This window comes from Rhineura floridana, chromosome 7, assembly GCF_030035675.1.
Source record: "Rhineura floridana isolate rRhiFlo1 chromosome 7, rRhiFlo1.hap2, whole genome shotgun sequence".
NCBI lineage: Eukaryota > Metazoa > Chordata > Lepidosauria > Squamata > Rhineuridae > Rhineura > Rhineura floridana.
In genome coordinates this window covers 91,839,541-91,857,989 of record NC_084486.1, presented here as the reverse complement: position 1 = coordinate 91,857,989, position 18,449 = coordinate 91,839,541, and the positions used below count along the sequence as shown (strand labels likewise).

The window sequence follows — 18,449 nt, the reverse complement described above, 5'->3', positions numbered from 1 at the left end:
CTTAGCAGCATTTTGGACAAAGGCCTTTTGATAATGCGGATTGGCTATCTCCTGTTTTCACAAAAACATCAGTTGAGAAAAGGAACACATTATTCACTTCTTATCAGATAGATCTGTTTTGGGAAAGGGTGGAATAAGAACATAAATAAGAGACATGGCCACACCCACTTAGAAAATAAAACCTCTGTTGATTCCCTTTGTAAAACAGAAAGCCAAAGCATAGTGTTGTACTTGGGACTTTGTTCTAGTTTATTTTAGACCCCAGGAGATATGCAAGAGGAGGCGTGCCTCTATATACTTAAGGAAGCCCGTCTCTGCTGGGATGGGCAGATTTTAAGACCTTGCCTTGAGGAGGGTGAAAAACAAGACAAGCTTATATTAGGTTAAGCGGATCAGTTCTCCCCATTCACCCAACAGAAAAGGGGGGCATGTGAGAGGGACAGAGTGTGGACAGTAGCTTGTGGCAAGATATGGGGAATCTATACTCCTGTTTCTTGACAAGATCAGATCATTTTATACTGGATTATTTAAAATGGAATAACTGGTCCCACAACTTCTACAATCACAGCACATATCAAGAACCCTCACTCCATTTGTAACGATCCATTGGAAGTGTGAGGGGGAAATCCACTCTCTCTCTCTTTAATTATTCTATCTGCTGGTATAGAAGACTGATCAAACATGACATAAATAACTAATAAAGCAAAGGTCATCTGCCATTTTTTGAAGTTCATCTTCCAGATCCCTTAATAATTAGTTTATCTTTTAACCCTCTTTAAGCATTCATAATTTAAACATGTGAGAAATTAACAGATATATTTCCCTGCCCTCAATGCTCATATGTAAAACAGGGATTATTTATCCAATTTGTTAGAGATTACTGAGTACGGAACTTGGATTTTAAGTGTTCTTGATTAACTAAAACAGAGTACAAAAGTGTCCTATGACCTTAGGTTTGGTACCTGAGTCCTGGGAGTGGTGCTGGGGCACATACTGTCATTTATGGTGGGAGTGCTCACTTGTTCATCACTTTTGGACTGAGGTGTATCAAGAAATCTCTGAGATTATTCAGGGCCCTATTCAGATGACTCTGCAGTTATCATTGTTAAATATGTTGGACAATCAAACTTCAGACATTCATTTGCAAGAGTTATTAAATGTGGCTACTGGCAGCTGCTTGAAATATTACTCAGAAATGGAAGGTATTACAAGACTTTACATCTTTCTCTGTGGTATAATGATAACTGGAATCTGGCAGAATCTGAGAAAATAACTCACAATTTAAGAGTCTTGAAAGGATCTGAAGACCCAGAAAATTTCATGCCAGTCGATGGGAATTCATCACTTATACTACTGCAAATAACTTCAAACATTCCTTCACTGTACCAGTGTGTGGAACTCACAATTGTGATCTGTACAAGCCATTTTTCTATTTTGATCTTGCTCAAATGTTAATAGTGTGTATGTGGCTCTCATAAGGAATACTGACAACATTTTCGTTCTCTGTAAATTCCCTTACTTGTTCTTGTTTTCTACCTAAATAAAAAAAGTTTAAAAACCAACAACACAAGAGTACAAAAGTGTGATCAGGTTGTGAGGTAAGCATTGACCTCAGCCAAAGTCAGGCTCAGGCTGCATGTAAGGCAAGGCTCAGGCAAGAGGCAAGACAGGGCTCAGGCTGTGCTATGAGAGAGCAGAGCCCTGATGTTGCTTCAGTAAGAAACAACTGAGACTGAGCCCTATGGATCTTGTGTATTTGGTTTCAAGATAAATCAAAATTAACTTGTCCCTCAGTAGTAGAGCATCTGCTTTGCATGCAGAAGGTCCCAGGTTAAATCCCTGGCATCTTCAGGTAGGGCTGGGAGAGAACCCTCGCAAAAACCCTGGAGAGCTGTTGCCAGTCAGTGTAGACAATACTGAGATAGATGGACCAATGGGTGTGATTCAGTGTAAGGCCACTTTCTATGTTCTATGTACTCTAAGGCATGGGGTCAAGAGATAAGAGACCTTGATGTAGCATTCCTAAAGACAACAAACTCGCAGTCAATGCAAGTTGTGGGTTTCCACAAATTATTGGTGGCTCACTGTAGGAAAGCTAGCCCAAGATGTGATGGCAGATATAAGCAATCCATGCGTCATCACATATAAATGCACTTACTGCATTAATCAGCCCATTAACACGGAGCAGATTTGTTTTCTATTGCTCCAGAATGCAAGGCAAGAACCAATGGGTGGAAACTGCAGGGAAGTAGATTTCAGCAAAGTATTAGGAAAAAACTTCCTAACAGCAACTTATTCAATACTGGAACAAAGTGCCTCAGGAGGGTGTGGGCTCTTCTTTGCTGGACTTATTTAAACAGGCTGGTTGGGATGCTGTCATTGCACCCTGCACTGAGCAGGGGTTGGACTAGATGACCTCCAAGATCCCTTCCAACTCTACGATTCTGCCAACATGCAAGCAGTTCACTCACCTAGACCATAATCACTTGTATGTTAACTGTGTGTGCAAATGGGCCAACTTAGGCGGCAAGTGCATTTATATGTGACCAGTAGCATAGTGGCAAATTCAGAAGTACAGGGTCCCTTAATGTTAGTCACAGCTATGCCCCCCCCCTTTTTGCTGCAGGGTTGAGAATGAGATTCTTATTATGCCTTCTCCCACAACAACTGACATCCCTAGGAGCCAATAAGCATGAAAGAAGAGAGTTAGATTCTTATCAGTGGCTGATTCACCTCCTTTCACTCTGATTGGCTCCAATCAGCAGGAAAGGACAAAGCAGCATGTTAGAGGACTCTTCTCAGTGGCTAACAGTCCCCTTTCATGCTGGTTGGCTTCTAGGATGCTGGAGACATAGGGACCCTGCCCCCCAAAAAGGGATCTAAGACCCCCTGAGATCCTGGATGTCTACACCCCTGTATGTGACAAGAGCATAAATGGAAGGAACACTTATCCAGGTAAGCACTTTACCAATGGCTGCTCTCACATCTGTTTTGGCCTTGTCCTATCATGTCAACTGATTACTAGAGAAGATAAGACAGGGCAGTTCAGCATCAGTTTGGGACTAATCAAGTTCCTACAGGTTTGACAGGTTTTTCAAGTGTCTTATGTTACCCTTAAACACAGGAAGAGCGAGATGGTATAATTATTTTCGTTTCTGCCTTTTATTAATTTAGAACAAGCAATGGCTTACATTAAAAAAGTTAAAAACAAATCTATTGAACAAATAACATTTTAAAAAGTGTGTTGTATAAAATCATAACCAGAGAGCTTATTGGCATTACTGCTATGAGATAGTTCACAAGAAATTAGTGTGTGTATGATTAAAACATTTTGAAACCAATCCTGTACAGACATTTATTCATCCTGATGCACATGAGGGATAAGCTATGTACTTGAAACGTATGGTGTGGATGTGACCAATGTGTTTATCCCTCACAGGCCTAATGTTCCCAGGATTCTTTGGGGGAAGCCATGTGGTTTAAATGTGTTAAATGTGCTTTAAATGTAAGGTGTTATTCATTCAACAGCTGAGGTTATAGAAACCAAACAAGAATCTCCAGAGTAGATGGACCAAGAACTGACAACAATAAATCTAGCTCACCTCTACGGTAAAATCATAGCTAAGGATGACATTTAGAAAGGGTGGGGTTATGGGAGAGCAGCCTGTTCACTGTTTTAGATCCACAAAAGGCCAATATATTGATGGAGCTTCTATTTTTGGCCAATTATTGGTCTGTGGTTGCTGGGTGGCAGTTGTTGAGAGGGCACTCCTACACACACTAACATAGAGAGCTTGGAAAAGTTACTTTTTTGAACGACAACTCCCATCAGCCCAATCCAGTGGCCATGCTGGCTGGGGCTGATGGGAGTTGTAGTTCAAAAAAGTAACTTTTCCAAGCTCTGAAAAACAACCAGATTTACTTCAGAGTAAACCCAACTAAATTTAGGTCGTGTGCGATTGGTCTATTTGTACTAGAATACCTAAGGTACAGGTCCCTTTACTTCTGAAACCAAGAGCCTATTTGTCCTTTCAACATTGCTATAGGTAGGATGATGAACGGAAAAGATAGCTACAGCAAATTATCTTAAAGCACACTGCTATTTTGCAATGTAACCTATGAAATCATACTATAAATCTCATTTCTCTCCCACCAAAATCTGAAAGGACACACCTGACCTCAACTAAGTATTATACGGCGCATTTAGTCATTTAAAATGGGAGGGAAGCGAGAGATATCAAAAGTATAGCTGTAGATATGACTACTTTTTGTGAAATAAAACACACATTGACTGAGGAAAGTTTATGCTTACAGCTAGAGGGAACGCAGATAGTTCCTTGGCGCGCGTGTGCATGCGTGTGTAAAAAGCGGCTTGCAGCCATGGAGAAATAAAGGAGAAACGTTGATCCAGAGTAACAGGTGCGGGGGAAGAGGAAATAATGGAGAACGCGTCGAGCTCCCCTGCAAGGAGGAGCCTCTTGCACGATGGCGCGCCAATTCCCCGGCGCCTCCTTAAGTCTCAGGCCGGCCACCCGCTGCCTCCCCGCCCCCTGGCCCTGACTCGCCTTCCCCGCCAATTCGTCAAAGTCTTAGAATAAAGTTCGGGGCTGGCAGACTTTACTCTAGTCGAGAAGGGAACTGCCCCTGCAGGGTTGGTTTGGGTTTTTTTTTTAAGCAGCGGCACCCCCTTGTCCTCCTCAGGCCATGGCCTCGGCCGAGCTGGCTCAGAAACTTCAGCGTCGATTGCTGCGGGACGGGAGCACTTCAGAGTCTCCTCCGGGGGAAGGGGAGAAGGGTCTCGTCCCGGGAGGCGCTGAGCCTGCGGGGGCTGAGTCGAGCTTCATAGATCCCGACGAAGACCGGAGTCTGGTGAACGCCGCTGCTGACCCGGAGCTGAGCGCCAAGCTGAGTCGCAGGCAGGATATCAACGCGGGCGCCGCGAGGCCCCGCTTCGCCCAGATCTTCAATCCCTACACGGAGTTTAAGGAGTTCACTCGCCGGCAGATCAAGGACATGGAGCGCCTGTTCCGATTGTAAGCACCGCCCTAGCTGATCCCGGCCCTCCTCTCCCTTTTCTCTTGATCCCTGCACAGAATTAAGCGCGCGTAGCTCGGGGTAGGACCTGGTTGCACACGTGCATTTCAAATTGCACCTATGCAGCGCGGTTCTAAGCATGCTTATTCAGAGGTGTAAATAAATCCCATTGAGCTGAATGGAATATCCCTGCTGATGGAGTTCAAGATTGTAAAGTCATACGGCACGATTCTAGTTGTATTTTACTTGGAAATAAAGTCCGACTTAAGTTCATTCCCAGTAAATGTGTGTGTGATGGCAGCCTTAATATTGCAGCCTTTAACCAGGAAAAAGTAGTGTAATCCAACCTGACCTGGAAGCACCTGCTGCATTGGTATCTGGTCAAATATTGTTTCACACAACCGCTGGTGGTGTGGCCGCAGAAAAAAAGAGCTTGAAGGTCTTACCTTGTCTGTGGTCAGGTAGTAGTTCTGAGTTGTTGGTCAGTGAGTAGAGAATTAACAAGTGCAGGATTGTGAGGACTGTCCCCTCCTAGAGATCGTGTGAATTGAAAAGAGAGCCATGTAGAGTGATTATCCTGTGTATCTTTACTCTGAAATAAAACTCAGTCTGTTGAATGAATTTTAGACCCAGGTAAGCGTGCAAAGGATGCAGCCTAAAATCAGAAACTATTCCTCCAGGATGCGTGTAGATTTTGGTTTCTTCAGTATGAGTGGCTAAATGGCATTTCTTTCCTGGAGGAGCCTGATTCTTGGTTGGGTCGTTTTCTGCAAAGTGGTCTGAGTATTGAAGATGGGGTTGTTCTAATTTTGCAGAACTACTTGCATACTGATTATTTGGCATTTAGGTGCCTGCGTTTCTTTCCTTTACTATGGTTCCTGCATGTAATCTTATGAATGGCAAGAGGTGAGAAGGGCTGTACTCTTTATTTTAAGCTTACATCCACTTTTTAAGTTTAATAACAGGCTTCTGTCTTCAGCCTGCAGAACTGGGAGCTTTGTGTGAGCCTCCCTTCTTGTATAATCTTGAGGTTTGTTTTTCTTTTGTGGTCTCGGTTTGGAGCAGTTTATACTTGGTAGTAATGCTCAAAAAGTCACACTGCAACAAAAAAGCTTGACCTTCCCCATCTCTGCAAAGTCAACTGCAGTTATATTTAGCGTGTTCCTTTTAAGTCATGAAAGATGACTATTTGTCACTTGTTCCAGTGTTGCTAAAATACCCTTTGAAAAGAGATTTTCTTAAGGCAGTTTACTCCACCATAGTCTTACTAAATCTGTTGCAATTATGTACCCCATTGAACTGAATGGGACTTGCTTCCAAATAATCAAGCTGATTGGGCTGGATGTGGGAGTGTTCTGGGCAAAATGGTTTGGCAATGGTAAGCTATGGTCTGGTATTGTCTCGCAGAAAAGTACACTGTCTATTTTTGCTAATAGTTTGATATGGCTGTGTAGGCGATTTACTTCATTGGCTGTAAAAAAGCAAACCGAATCTGTCTCCCTACAAAACAGGCTGATGCGCTGTAGGGCTGGGCTGGTTAAAAACAGTTTGATTGGTTATAGTTTTTTTTAAAGCTGAGCTGTACAGAACATAATTTGCAGGCCCTGGAAAGGATTTGGCATATAAATGCAATCTCTCTTTTGAGGGGTGACAGCTCATTATATATGGTATGAGATGTGTAGCTGTAACTCCATCAGTATTTAGCATTGCAACAAAGATCCCTTGACTTCGATCATGATTTGTCCCTGGTTTTTTTAAGGAGATGCTGCCAGTGGAGCTAGGGGCTAAGTACAGAATTGATCATACATTTAAGATAGAAATCTGAAGACAAAAGGCACATTCCAAACTGAGAGAGATTGTGTAACCTGCAAAACTGAGCTGAGACTTTTTGTTCCACTTCCCTAGAGACAAAGAACTAAAATAGATGGTCTCGCCCCATCCATCAGAAAGTTGCATGAAACTTCACATTCAAGGAGAAACTGCCCAATATTCAATTTTGTTTAATTATTTATTAACAAAATTTATAGGCCATCTTTCACTGCATAGTAATCACAGGATGGTTTCCAACATATCTAAAAACAGAATACAAATAAGTCAAACCATACAGTACTATTAAACTAGAATCCAGTATAAAACAGTTACTGGTAAACAGCAGCAGATCAGACAGACACCAGTAACTTAGGTGCCAGTTAAAACCAAAATAACATCAATAATTCCAAAATCCTGAAAGTACAAGTGTGTTTTAACCAGGCATTGGAAGATTAATAAGATTAGTCATCTGCACCTGAAGGGGGAGCGAGTTCCACAGCCAGAGCACCACTACAGATAAGGCCCTGTCCTGTGTCATTGTGTAGCATGCCATGCTCATTGGCAGGAGAAAAGAGAATAGGAGGAGACGGACAGAGAAGCATTTTGAGATTGCAATAGGCAATTAGGATGTTCTATGGGAAGGGCTGCAGCATAGTGGTAGAACATCTGCTTTGTATGCAGAAGATCCCAGTCTCAATGACAAGCATCTCCAGGTTTGGGCTGGAAATGTCCTCTGTCTGAAACCCTAGAGAGCTGCTGCCAGTCAGTGTAGTCCAAGGGTAGCCAACGTGGTGCTCTCCAGATGTTGTTGGACTCCAACTCCCATTAGCCCCAACCAGCTGGTTGCCAGCCAGCTCCAGGCGCTCTTGGATGAAACCGATTATCTAGATCCGTTTCAATCCGGTTTTAGGCCCGGTTTTGGCACAGAAACAGCCTTGGTCGCCCTGTCCGATGACCTTTGTCGGGAGAGGGACAGGGGGAGTGTAACTCTGTTTATTCTCCTTGATCTCTCAGCTGCTTTTGATACCATCGACCATGGTATCCTTCTGGAGAGACTCGTGGAGTTGGGAGTTGGGGGTACTGCTTGGCAGTGGCTCCGCTCCTACTTGGCGGATCGTCTCCAAAAGGTAGTGCTTGGGGAACATTGCTCGATACCCTGGACTCTCCATTGTGGAGTTCCTCAGGGACCGGTTCTGTCCCCCATGCTTTTCAACATCTACATGAAGCCTCTGGGTGCGGTCATCCGGAGTTTTGGAGTGCGTTGCCATCAGTATGCTGATGACACGCAACTCTATTACTCCTTTTCATCTGCTTCAGGTGAGGCTGTTGATGTGCTGAACCGTTGCCTGGCCGCGATAATGGACTGGATGGGAGCTAATAAACTGAAACTCAATCCAGACAAGACTGAGACGCTGTTGGTGAGTGCCTTTTCCGCTCAGATGGAGGATGTTCATCCTGTTCTGGATGGGGTTACACTCCCCCTGAAGGAACAGGTTCGTAGTCTGGGGGTTCTTTTCGACCCTTCCTTGTCACTCGAGGCTCAGGTAGCCTCAGTGGCTCGGAATGCGTTTTACCATCTTCGTTTGGTAGCCCAACTATGCCCCTATCTTGGCGGTGACGACCTCGCCTCAGTTGTTCATGCTCTAGTGACCTCTAGATTGGATTACTGTAATGCACTCTACGTGGGGCTGCCCTTGAAGACGGTTCGGAAGCTGCAGCTAGTGCAAAACGCAGCAGCCAGACTACTGACGAGGACCAAGCGGTCCTCACATATTACACCTGTTCTGGCCCGTTTGCACTGGTTGCCGATTTGTTTCCGGGCCAGATTCAAGATGCTGGTATTGACCTATAAAGCCTTACACGGTGTGGGCCCACAATATCTGATGGAACGCCTCTCCTGCTATGAACCTACCCGTACACTTCGTTCGAAATCTAAGGCCCTCCTCCGAGTACCGTCTCACCGAGAGGCTCGGAGGGTAATGACAAGATCTAGGGCCTTTTCGGTGGTGGCCCCCGAATTGTGGAACAGTCTCCCCGAGGAGGTACGCCTGGCGCCTACGCTGCTATCCTTTCGGCGCCAGGCTAAAACCTTCCTATTCTCCCAGGCATTTTAATATATTTCTATGTATTTTACTGTTTTAATGTTTCAGCTATGCTAATATTATTTAGTGTTATTATGAATTTGTATTTTTATCTGTGATTTTGTTCATTTATTGTATTATTGTATGTTGTACACCGCCCAGGGAGCCATTGGCTATGGGCGGTTTATAAATGAAATTAAATAAATAAAATAAATAAATAAACCAACATGATCAATGGGAGTTATAGTCAAGCAACATTTGGAGGGCACCATGTTGACTATCCCTGGTGTAGACAATACTGAGCTAGATAGATCAAAGGGCCTTGCTCTGTTCCTTCTTTGATTAATACCCTTCCTGGAAAGTCACCTGAAGGAGCTAATTTGTAGTTATTTCTTTATCCAGACTGGTAAATAGCACCTTGGTGGCCAACCGTGAAGAGAAGCTTTTGGAAATTGGAAATTGGTTCATTGTGTTTCCCCCATCCCCACCCCTTTCCTCCTGGCTATTGATGGGCCGCAAATTATTTACATCAGTACATGTGGGCTTTGAAAATTTTTGGCTGTTAGTAACTTTTGTGAGCATATTTGCTCATAATGCCAGTGAAGCACTGAGGAATTTAATAAAGCAGAAGATGTGCAGAAACATAAAGCCAGCATAAGTTTGCTGTCCAAACAATTATTTGGTTCCTGAGTCTCCTGTCTACAATAGGTTTCTAAAGTCTATCACCTATGGGTTGGTTCCTGACCCATTTCTCTGCTGCTTCTACCTCTTCAGGTTGCTCTGCTCAATCTAAGTTGGAGACATCGCCACATCTTATGGCAGCAATTTCCATAATTTCACCCTGGGCTGTGTGAAATACTGTACTTCCTCTTGTCTATTCTGACCCTCCCACATTCATTGGATGATCTGAGTTCTAATGAATTATATGAGAGGGGAAAAAACAATCTTTCCTGTCCACCTTCTCTGCTCCATGCATAACATGGACTATGCCTCCATTCATGTCCCCTCTTACGGTCCTTTTTTCTAAGTTCTTGATCCTACTAACCCTTCCATCTGAGCCTTGCTGTAGCAGAGCACAGGAGGACTCTGTTCTAGCACTGAAAGTGCTTCTGACACCGTGCTGCAGGCGCCCTGCCTTAAATACCACCCACCTGCCTCTACTTGAGGTAGAAATGAGAAAACTTATTTCTTACCAGTATACTGAAGGGCATTGTTCTGAATGTCAAGCCCAAGGGCAGACATTAAGAGAATTCTTTATTACTAGAAGCAAAAGGCCAGCACTGCAATTTGTTTTTGAGCTGATAGAGCTATAGTTATGAAGGATGGAGGCAAAACCTTGGCTGCACTGGGTATTGCCTTTCATGCCACTAGTCTAAGGCAAAGCTGCAAGTGCCATAGTGAGAGGAATATAAAGAAGCAGGGTGTTGCTAACACCACTCATCCTTTTAATTCCTGGTGCTTCACTTCTATTGCCTCTCAGCACTGTGAGCCTCTTTAGCGTTTATGGACCTCCAAAGTATCTCTGTACCTGTAATAAATATATAGAAGGGATTCTCTCTCCCATCATAGTACTGCAGTGATGAGGAAAGCAGTTTCTGGCTTTCCTACCCAACTTTAAAGGCACGGGAGCCTCTTGGAGTATAGACCTTGCAATCTCCACTCCCTTGATTTTGGCCTCCAGTTCTCTGCCTTCCCGATAAAAGCCCTCTTTCCACTCTACCACTATGATTCTTCTGCCTATAGGCCAGTTCTTACTCATTGCAGCCTCCAGCCCAGCTCTCATACAGAGTCGGGACAGTTCCAAGCCTCACCGCTAAGACACTGTCTTGCAAGTGGGAAATGCTATTGCGTCATCGCATCCTTGGAGACTTCAATCTTTAGAACTTAGGGTCAAACTAGATGTGACTGTGGCAGTCACCTTTGTATGTTGTGTCTTCTCTGTTTACTTATTAATGTTGGAGGCACAGTCTTCATTTTTACATCCAAAAGATATGTGTGGCATGGGTGAGGGAGGCGAAACCTCCTTATACGCCTTTGTCTCAACCAGGTTCTGATACCAGAACTGAGCTGGTCTTGAGAGATAAGTGCTTGAAGCAACTGAGTGTGGAGATGATGGTGTGTGTGTGGGGGGGAGAGTTTTCAGCTCTCCTCACCTGTGCACCCCTTTTGATATAAAAATTAAGACACTCCTCCCCCGCTTTATATGTCAAAAGGGCATACACACCAAGAGCAAACATGGATGCCCACATTGTGTGTATCAGAAAGCTAAGGAGATAGTTTGGTTGGTTTTTGGAGACCTCTAGTAAAGTTGGGGTTAGCATCTGTGGAGGAGGCTTCCTTGAAGCACGCTAGGGAGGTCTTCCTGTGCAGACAGCTGCTGATGCAACTTTCTTTGTTGAGTTCTAATTAAGCATAGATGAGGTTTGTTCACAGTCACCCTTTACCTTAGAATAAAGCAGTTTTCAAATTGAAGAAGGCACACGTGCTAATTAAACAAAATCATCTTGGGGTGGGGGCAGCTGGGGTGGGGAAAATGACAGATAACTCCAGGAGGAAAAGAATAGTTAAGAGCCTGTTCCAGATCAAATAACACCTAGGAAAACAAAGCAATTAATATTCAGCATGGGGATTCTGCAAAAGAGTTTTAGTCAGTTTTGCTGGAAAACTTGACAAATGTACACAGCTGGAGTTTTAGCTTTAAAAAAACCTTACTTAGCTCCAAAGTCCAGGAACCGCTCCCTTTTTAAATTTTTTTTTTTTAAAAAATGACATCCATGTTAACTTGCTGGCATGCCAAATAATGCCAGATTATTTACAGAACCTGGTGGTGGTCTACTGCACAGCATCTTCTGTGTAAGTGCCACACCATGATCAACACGTTAGGCTTCAGCTTCAGGAAAAGTGATTGATGGCAGAGGCAACTAAAACAATGTTTTAATTCCAGGTGGTCATACTTACAAATAGATTTTTTTTTTCCAGGACCATTTTCAACAGTCAATGAATAAACAAAGCATGCTTTGCCCTGAACATCTTCATTAATAGCCTTCAATGATTTCATTCATTCTTTTTGACCTTTTTTGAACCTAGCTCTAGCGTTGGCTGTTTGCCACATACTAAATAAGCTCCAAAGGCCAATTGTGTGCTGTGAAGGATATTTCTTTTTGCTCTTTGCATGTCAACATCATAAAGCGCTCTCGACTTCCCAGGAGGATCCCTCCGCCTGTGCTGCCTCTGAGACGGGCTCCCGTCTTGGATGAAACTTATCCAGTTTTAAATTCAGTCAGAAGGGTTTTTTCTGACTGGGGATGATTTCTTCCGGATAAGGAAGAAGCGTGAGATCTGCCACATAGTTTTGTTTTGATTGTTGGAGCCTGGAATTCGTCAGAATTGTCTGTCTTCCAGCAGTTCAGACAGAGCGAGGATTTTATGCTAGCTCAGCTGGATAAGTGACCCTTTTTTTAATGGACTAGCAGGCAAACCTCCTGTCTACATTTATCATTTTCTTATCTATATAGCTAAAGAGATTTGTCAAAGTAACAGCAATTAAGATAACCTAGATGAGGTAAGACTTTCCTTCTTTATTTACGGAACTAAGGGGGAAGAAAATATAAATAGCTTATCTTTTTTTTTTTATTGCAAAAAGCTGACATGGAAAATTGCGTTTTAAAGATTACAACGGATGAGAGCTTTCTGATTGGGAGAGATAAGAAATCTTTTTGATTTACAAGACTTTTGTGTAATATATATAAGGGACTATTTTTTCTGATCTACTTTTTTTGTTGTTGACGAATCTGCTCATTCTCTCTGCTACTAGTTATTTGAACGCTGTGAACTAAAAGCTGTTTTTGCACTTCTGGACATTTAAGAGATAAGGACTGTCTAGCGTGTGACGTTAGTTGGTTGGAAAGATTAACCCCTTTGTAACTGGATAAAGAAATAAACTGCTCTTTGCTTGGGACATTGAAAATTGAAGGAGTTTTGTTCTTTTGGTTTTAAGAATGGCAATTAAGAAGATCATGGATGTACAAGAAGGGACTTTATTTCTAGACATGCTTCAGAAAATAATGGATGGGATTAACTCAATAAAACAAGAACTGAGAAATAATAGACAAGCGTGGAGAACTGAATTTCATGAAATGAGACAGGAGCTGAAAGAAACTCAGGATTCTATGAGAAAGGAGAATAAAGATAGATCTGGAAAACAAAAAAAGGATGGAAGAGAAATTAAAGGCAAGGTTCAATCTATGGAGATTGGCTTAAATATGGACATGAAAAAAGATTTGGATTTCCTGGTTGTGACGGATCCTGGAGATAAATATTACAGTTTGGAATACAGCGCTGTCTCTGAAGGAATTGAAGAGATTGGAGATAAAGATATTATCGGTTCAAAAAAATTCCTGGACTGGAAGGATTTCATGGAACTTGAAATGGAGAAAGTTAATAGAATTAATCCCTGTTTTGTGTCAATGGAAAAACCTTCAAGAAATGTACTAGTGTATCATGTGGAAAAGAGGAGCAGAGATGCGGCTTTGAAACAATACTTCAGTGTTACGTTTGGATTTGATGGTAAGAAAATATCTGTGATGGAGGAAATTCCTATCAGACTTTTGTTATATGACTATGACAGCAAGATTTTTGGGTGCGTAAAGATGGAAGATGGACCCAATATGGATAATGACAGAAGAGCGATTTGAAACTACTGGACTCAGTAGATTTGATGAGTTGGATTAATTGACATGTTTATTTAGAAAAAAAAATTGATTGACATATATCTCAAGGATTGGAAACTTCTCTTTGACTTTTTGTGGAAGATTAAAATGATATGATGTTAATGAGATTTGAAACCAACTAAGATAACTGCTGGAGGAAGGTGATTTTATAATCTATTAAGAGATAGGTCTGTTATATATTATAGATTTATAGTTGAATTATAGTGTTTTGAAATTACTGGATTTAGTAGATTTGATGAGCTGGATTAATTGGCATGTTTATTTAGAAAAAAAATTGATTGATATATATCTCAAGGATTGGAAACTTCTCTTTGACTTTTTGTGGAAGATTAAAATGATATGATGTTAATGAGATTTGAAACCAACTAAGATAACCGCTGGAGGAAGGTGATTTTATAATCTATTAAGAGATAGGTTTGTTATATATTATAGATTTATAGCTGAACTATGACAAATCGGAAGTCAATATTTTTATATATATGTATTTTTTTTGTATTGTATTAGTTATTGATTTGTGTTGTTTTCTTTTTGTATTATTTTGGTTTTGAAAATTAGAATAAAAATTAATTGAAAAAAAAAAATCATAAAGCGCTCTCTAGTATATTACTTCTTACCCAGAAAAGCAATTTCACATTATAAGAACATAAAGAAGATCCCTGCTAAATCAAACAAAAGACCCATCTAATCCAGCATTCTGTTATCACACACTGGCCAACCAACCAGATGCCTATGAAAAGCCCACAAGTAAGACATGAGTGCATTGGCATTCTCCCACTTATGATCCCCAGCAACTGGGATTCAAAGGTATGCTACCTCTGATGCAAGGCCACCATATCTAGTTACTGCTGTTATTCTACGTTAATTTGTCTAAGCTTCCTGTAAAGCCATCCAGGCTGGTGTCTATAACTACATAAAGGCCGGGTTCACATATAACACTAAACCATGGTTTATGTTGACCATAGTTAATAAACTACAGTTAAGATGTCTGGCAGGCAGATTTATTGTATTATAGAACAGCTAAAAGCACCAGGGAGTGCAGCTGAGCCTAGAGAGCAGTTTCAATTGTTTGCCACTCTTCACTCGTATCTCTGTAACTTTAGGGTGGTGATGGCTCCTTAACCATAGTTGAGGAGGAGGTCTGGGTTCACATATAATGCAAAGGTATGGTTCATATTAACAGTGTTCATAAACCATCTACAAACCTTGGTTGATAAACAACTTTTAACAATAATTTATTTATTTATTAGATTTATATCCCACCCTTCCTCTAATAACCGTAGGTAAACTACTGGGCTATTTTCACACATAACACTTATGTAATAGTTGAATAAACCATGGTTTAGCATTTTGGGTGAGCCAGGTTCTTGTGATTAGAAGCCTTGCTCTTTCTCTAATGCTGTAGTGCACACTCCGATTTACTCAGCATGCAGTCCACTGCTGGTTTGGGAAATGGTGTACACACGACATTAGCCACAATCCATATATCTCCTGCCATTGTTGATGAATTATTGTGTTCTGATGTGTTTTCTCCAAACCTGCCTAAATCCTAATTGAGATAAAGAAAGACCTAGCTGTGTTTTCAGCTGGTAATGTGTACACAACCTGCTAGAGCACACAGGCTCTCTGTAATTTAAGGTATTACTAATGGGATATTGTTCATGAACTATGGCACACGGTCACTTTAAACAAGTGTGCACATTTGAGTTGTTCTTTCCTGAGTGTCCGGGGAAAACTTACCTGCATACAGAGCCAGTGTAGTGTAATGGCTAGAGTGCTGGACGAGGACCTGGGAGACGAGGGTTTGAATCTCCACTCAACCATGAAGCTCACTAGGTGATCTTGGACCAGTCACTGCCTGTCAGACTAATCTAACTCACAGGGTTGTTGTGGAGATTAAATGAGGAGCGGGAGGACCATGCATACAGCCTTGAGCTCCTTGGAGAAAATATATAAATGCAATAAATAAATAAATAATACATGGGAGAACAAGGACCTGACTGGATATCAATGCAGCGGCAACATTGCAGTGTTGCATCTTTGTATGTGAGGCTCTTCACCAATCCATAAACAGTGAAAAAGAAGAATTACAATCACACACCAAGGTGTATGTGATTCTACTTCTTCATTGCTTACGGGTGAGAGAAGAGCCTTAATAGAGGACAACTGCAGTCCTGTTCAGTAGGTGTCAAAATATGTATACTATATTTTTCTCAGTGAGTCACAGAATCTGATGGCTTAAGAAAGCCCTAGGAAGCTGCTTTTATAGTTTTAAAAAGTTGGTAGTTTTAAAGAGAAGATTCCAATGGTTAGGAAAATGGGGCTTTCTACTCCCTGCAAAGCTCCTTATTCCTTCTTCTGATCCATGGTCTGTTTGTGCACAGATTATCTCCCAGTACTTCAGATTTCAGCCTCTAATATAGCACTTTAAGTGGAGGTGTTTTTCCACACCCAGTTGTGAAGCCTCAAAGGTTAAATAGTAAGTGGTGGTGATGATGTCGCAGAAATTGTATGCTGATACTTGAATGGCAGTTTATCAGGTAAAATATTCGGATTTTGATTTTATACTAAAAATAAACTAGGAAATTACTAAGCAGCGATTGCTTATATGACTAGTGCTGCCAGGATATTGTATGCCAAAAACTGGAAGCAAAGTGTGCCAACATACCAATGGTAGGGAAACGTTTTCCTCTGTTAAGAACCATATTCATCCAGGCATAATGTGTCAGAGAGTGGGGGCTCATGCCAGTGGTAGGTGGGGAGGGAACCAATTGTTGGGTGGAGCTAGAACCAAAAGTGCATTGGGCACCCCTTTTCTCTCTCTTCCCCTCCCCCCTGTTGTCCTCCTCCTTGCCACCCACTTGGAATTAGGACAGGGGCTCTAGGTTTCTCACCCCTACCTCATATAGACAAGGCAACGATGACTTGTTGAAGAATTGACAACTTTATATTAATTATTGGAAGAATAAAACACATTAATCTCTAAATAATGTATTTGACACTGTATTTCACTATTCACTGAACTACCTCTGACAGTGTTTTTGTTAAAGATAACATGAAAAAGTAACAGGTGATGAGACACCAAGTGATGGGATATGCACGTGTGGATCAATGCTGAATTTTAGCACTACTAGAAAAATCATGCAATGCATAACATACAAATTGCTTCATAATTATTTATTCCTCACCAAGTGCTTGCATGGGACGGCTACATGTTAACTTTTACATATACTTTCCTGATGGAGGTATCAACATGCAAAGCAACCCCCAAATATCAGAATTTGGGAATGTGAATCTACAGAATTCCAGTGAAGTCCAAATCTCTTGGATTATATGTGTGGGCATGACTAATCTATAATTGTAGTGGAAATCATGAGAACGGGTTCAGCATGAATGATCTGATTAGTTTCAAGCCTCTCGCCAAAGAAAATTAATCTCTTTTGATGGTTTCCAGCTTTAAACAATTGTCCTCTTTGGCTGGCAATAAAAATAAAGGAGCAAGAAGAAATCACTGCCTCTGTCAGAGCAACACAGGAATATATCCTGGCCAAGTGGAATAAAATCTGCCTTTCTGACTGTGGTGTGATGTGTAAATATTGCAGGGAAATATTAATGATCTGTGCAAGGTTTACAGGATTCTATAGCAGTCAGTAAGCAGACCTGTTCACCTCTGTCATGCAGCCAACAAATATACCCCTCTTGGGGAGGGTTATATGTAGACTTTGAAATGGATTTTTCTCACAGTTTTGTTGTGCATATTCTTGAGGTGACACTGTGGAGGATGCATACACACCATACACTTAAAGCACATTTTTGCTGCCCCCTCCAAAGAATCCTAGGAACTGTAGTTGACCCCTCACAGAGGTATAATTCCCAGCACACTTAACAAACTACACGGGATTCTTGGGGGTGGGGTGTGTGCTTTAAATGTATGGTGTGTATACAGCCCTAGTCTTTTGGTTTTCTCTTTGGCTGTGATCCCGCTTCTTGTGCTGTGACTTGTTTCTCTGTCTGCCAGAATGCTGCCTTTGTGCCTTTTCAATCAAACTGGTCTGTGTAGTACAAAGTTCTTTACTGCTGCGTTAATCTGGCAAGAAACATGAAAAAAAATCCCCAAACAAAAAGGGAAGTGCCTCTTCTTAAAACCTCATCCATCACTCTTGTCCAGTGATGGTTTTGCTGCAGATGAGTTGAAATATATTAATTATGAGAGCCTCTGAAAATACTCTGTTCACTGTTGGTGTGACTTGCACATTCCTTCTGTCAAATAATTGCATGATAGAGAGAGAGAGACAGAGAGAGAGAGACAGAGAGAGAGAGAAAACACACACTTTGTATAAACTACTTAAACAAAGAGTGGAGCAAGTCTTCCTATTACTACTGCTAACTTTTCTGCTTTGATGAAACAGTCATCTTTAATTATATAGGGAATGTGCCAGATCTACAGACCCAAAGCCTGAATATTTTCAGCACTAGCACATGCCAGGAAGGGAGCAATGGTGTGACACTGCAATCAGTCATCCTCCTGTGTCAGCCTGTTGGGGAGAAGGAAGTTGCAGTTGAGCCTTCCAGCACTTCCAGATGTTTTGCAAGCACTGAAAAATAGTCAGAAGTCCTCATAGTGATGGAAGCTACAATCTAGATGTTATCATTCATTGGCCGTTTTTGCTGTTGTAGGACTTGGACTCAGCAGGGATTGGGAATGGAATCTCTACCTACCTTTTCACTGCAGAAAATAATTCTTTAGATCCACAGCAGGGCAACCACTTTATAAGGGCCAACTAAAACGTCACAAAAT

General features: G+C 41.7%; 1 protein-coding gene across 1 annotated transcript in view; it reads left to right on the top strand.

Moving 5' to 3' along the window:
* The first annotated feature begins 4,423 nt into the window (after positions 1–4,423).
* Positions 4,424–18,449, top strand: part of EFHD1 (EF-hand domain family member D1) — a 46,954-nt gene continuing 32,928 nt past the window's right edge. The window contains exon 1 of the mRNA XM_061636469.1: positions 4,424–5,033. Coding sequence (XP_061492453.1) covers positions 4,705–5,033 — 329 coding nt within the window. The 5' untranslated portion in view covers positions 4,424–4,704. The remainder of the gene's footprint in view (positions 5,034–18,449) is intronic.